At 45.4% G+C, this 3,585-nt stretch overlaps 1 protein-coding gene across 1 annotated transcript; it reads right to left on the bottom strand.

The window, feature by feature from the left end:
• Window positions 1-328: 328 nt before the first annotated feature.
• On the bottom strand, window positions 329-3,474 carry SAT1 (spermidine/spermine N1-acetyltransferase 1). Its single transcript, XM_040468701.1, has 6 exons — window positions 3,219-3,474; window positions 2,930-2,981; window positions 2,752-2,835; window positions 1,200-1,301; window positions 1,062-1,102; window positions 329-936 (listed from the first exon to the last, which is right to left on the bottom strand). The coding sequence occupies exons 1-6, from the start codon at window positions 3,282-3,284 to the stop codon at window positions 766-768; spliced, it is 516 nt and encodes a 171-aa protein (XP_040324635.1). The 5' UTR covers window positions 3,285-3,474; the 3' UTR covers window positions 329-765.
• Window positions 3,475-3,585: the final 111 nt, after the last annotated feature.

The following is a 3,585-nucleotide window of genomic DNA, read 5'->3' as shown; positions in this document are numbered from 1 at the left end:
CAAAGTGATCCCTTTTCCCGTCAGAGTAGCATTTTGTGTGGGAGGAGGTTGCTGCGGGCAATGTGCACGTGTCCCCGTACGCTCCCAGTCCCATCTCCACCTTTTATTTGGGTAACAAAAGGGCTTGCTTGTTGTGGGCTCGCTTTCTAACCTGGTTTCTCAGCTCTTGAAAAATCGGTCAGGTCAAGTGTAGTGTTACCAGTGTAAAGTCATTTTACATGCTGCTGCCTATAAAACCATGAAATTCAACTGGCTTCCTTCCAGACTGTGAGAACAGCTTGTGACCATTTTAAATTGGGTTAAAAACTGTGTTTAAACAACTGTAAAGTTAGGTTTCTTGGCCATTTTTATTTTGCATTCAACAGCAAGAAAAACGTCAAGAGAAAGATTCGTAAAAATGCTTATACCGATTAAATCAAAGGGTAGTTTATTATAAAAGAATCAAAACAGAAACTCTAAGTACCAGTGTGTACATTGTACACATTTAAATGACTCACAAGAATGAAGTTTTTTTCATATACATTAAGATCACACCACCTTGCTGTTTATCAAAAGATGTTCAAGGAGAAATCTGACTCCAAACTGCATACAAGACTGCCATCTTAAACAGACCGCATTTCAAACATGCAACAACGCCACTGGTAATAAAGCTTTGGAATGGGTGTTCATTCTATTATTCGACTACAAACAGGACAGAAAGCAAGATCAGTTGAGAATTTAATCTAAAATAGAATGGAAGCTGTCATTTTTCTGCACCAGCACTCCTCACTCCTCTGCTGCCATCTTTAGCAAATACTCCTTGTCGATCTTGAAGAGTCTCCATCCCTCTTCGCTGGACAGATCAGAAGCACCTCTTCTTTTGTAGAAGTTGATAGATGGTTCATTCCATTCGGCTACCAAGAAGTGCATGCTGCTGCAGCGACATTTCATGGCAACCTGTTATAAGAGACAGCAAAACAAACTCAGTGACATTTCACCTCCTTGCCAAGACCTGAATCGGAATCAGTCCTTAAAATAATTCAGTAACCCTTATGGATTCAGAAACCAAAACCAACACATACCTGGCTTAGGTTCTTCAGAATTTCTGATCCTATGCCAAAGCCTAAAAGAAAGAGAAGTACCGTTTACAAAGTCATCTTTAGGACTTGAAGCCCTCCCTGATTTCTCTTTAGAGCGCCCCCCTCTTAACCGAGCCATACCTCTATAGTCACTCATTACGAAGAAGTCCTCAAGATACAACAGTTTGCCAATCCACGGGTCGTAGGTAAAGTAGTACATGGCGAAACCAACAACACTGTGTCCTGTAATAAGAGGATCACATGAGATGTGGACAAAAAGCAACCCATAAAAGCTGTAGCTGCAAAATCAGAAGCCTATCATAGGTTTTTAAAAATATACATGCATGTATTATAGAAAGAAGTAGCCACTGAACTGGACTGTTTCCTGATTTTTATGCTAGTGCAGTCCAGGCCACTGTTGGATGATCTCACTGTTCTGAGAACATGTATTTGCAAAAAGCACACATTAGAGCTAGCTGAAGCGAGGCTAAAATCGTGGACTGGCCACTCTGCAATCTGCTGGATCTCACACTCAGGAAGTGAGAATGCTTTCATTACTTGCCAGAGCAACACTGCTATAGTCTCAAAACTAAACACACACATTATTCACATCCTATCAATATATTGGTATGTTGACTTGGGAATAAGTCAGGTTTACACGGCAGTTCAGAATAATAAATATTTGTAGTTTAGAAACTCTGCTTCCTTAAGGTCAGGACATCAGGCCAAAAGCGTAACGTTTAATTTCAGAACTTGCCTTCCAATTCGCACATCTTCAATTTGCTCTCCCCAGTTTTAAGCCAGAAGCAGCAGAGGTACCCAGAAACAGGTATTATGTAACATCCACATACCTCTGAAAAGTACCTCATCCCGTATGTTTTCCGTTCGTTTCTTCTAGCTTGGGGAAGAGACTTCAGAAAAAAAACGAAGCACCCACCCAAACAACTTCCCTTTTTAGCTCTGTCTTCTGACCAGTCAACAGGGACCAGCAAAAAAAACAAAACAAAACAAAACAAAACAAAACAAAACAATCTGACTCCCTCTTATAGGGTGTCTGTAATTTCAAATGGAGGCAAAGGTTTCAAATTAAACTTTCTAGCCGTTTTATAGTCCTGAGCAAACACAGGAAGCGAGTACACTGGAGTTTCTGATCTACCGTGTTTTAAGTGTGTGATAATAGGACCTTACCTCATTTATCATGATCATCTACTTTATTGTGTAAAGGATCTTTTAGTTACCTCCCCGCCCATCCATGTACACGGAAGGGCCATGTACATGGCGAAGCTAGAGACTGTAACCTGAAGATTGGGACAAATTAAAGAAAAAAATGTGATTTAACACAATTACAAAAAAAGGTTACGTTAGGGTCAAACAAGAACCATTTATGAAACTGAATTACAACAAACGACATTATACCTAACTCTTCCGGGTCTCCACAGCACTCTGATACTTACTTAAACAGCTCAAACTCTTCAGGGTCTCCACAGCACTGATACTTAAACAGCTCTTCCAACCTGCCCTATTATGTGCAGCACATCTACTTTTTTTTCTCAGTAGTTCGGACACTCGCTATTATTTCTGGCCAATTGCTCAGTAAGTATCTTTGGCCTGTGTTGTCAGTGGTTCTACACAACAGACACTATGTTTTTACACAACACTCGGTGTTTGGCTTCTGGAAGGGAAGGGTGGTTACCTTCCGGAGACCGGTGCTCCTTGGGCACTTCTGCAACCAGGCAGTGGTAGAAAGGGTGCTCTCCGAAACCATCCTCTAGTAGATCTGCAAGAAGGGGGAGCAGGGACAGACAGTGATGGCCTTGGTGAAGATCACAAGCACCGGACGCCCTTCCCCCGCCCTGCCACAGTTGCGTTACCTTTTTCAGTTAACATTACTTGCTCTTCCATATATTCGTATTTGGCCAGTTCCTGGGGCGATACACATAGGAGAAAGGGAGAAGAGAAGAAGAAAACTTTAAGTGAGGCCCCGGCCTAACCAGCTCAGAGGGAACAGGGTGGGCGGGGCGGGGTGGAGATTCACTCCCAGAATCCTGCCCGGAGCGGCCGGGCCAAGGCTGGAAGTGGCTGGCGGACAAAGGGGGACCTGCCTGAGCCGCTCCCCACCTCCCGCCCCTCGCCCCAGGAGGGGCCCGGGCCTCCCGCTACCTTGATTAGCCGCAGGATGTCACTGCAGTCGGCAGCGGTGGCCGGGCGGATCACGAATTTAGCCATTTTCGTCTTTTGCTTTTCTTCCCTTTGCGGACCAGGCCCCTGTACTTGAACAGCAGGAGGAGGTGGTTCCTCATTCGTCTCCCGGGAGCGTCCTTTTCTCAGTCAGGCTGGCACCATGACCCGGCGAACCTTTGCAAGCGACGGAAAAGCTTCCCCGACTGCGACTAGCGCTGCACACTCGAGGGTCCGCTGGGCTCCGCTTTTTAGCGCGGAGAAGCCCCGCCTCCGGCCGTGAGGCGGAGGCCCCTCGTCCAATGAGGCTCCGACCGCCCCCCTCTTCCGGACACCGCCCTCCCTTCCG

The sequence above is a fragment of the Herpailurus yagouaroundi genome, unplaced genomic scaffold, assembly GCF_014898765.1.
Source record: "Herpailurus yagouaroundi ecotype Mexico unplaced genomic scaffold, PumYag 67793, whole genome shotgun sequence".
Lineage (NCBI taxonomy): Eukaryota > Metazoa > Chordata > Mammalia > Carnivora > Felidae > Herpailurus > Herpailurus yagouaroundi.
The sequence above is the reverse complement of the archived record's forward strand: the minus strand, read 5'-3'. Positions and strand labels throughout refer to the sequence as shown.

Bases quoted from the DNA above. Each gene is read 5' to 3' on its own strand.
- SAT1 (XM_040468701.1), bottom strand. From the start codon at position 3,284: ATGGCTAAATTCGTGATCCGCCCGGCCACCGCTGCCGACTGCAGTGAC. The intron at 2,982-3,218 runs GTAGCGGGAGGC...GTATCGCCCCAG, and splicing joins ACATCCTGCGGCTAATCAAG to GAACTGGCCAAATACGAATA. The intron at 1,103-1,199 runs GTATGGCTCGGT...TCTTTCTTTTAG, and splicing joins CGTAATGAGTGACTATAGAG to GCTTTGGCATAGGATCAGAA.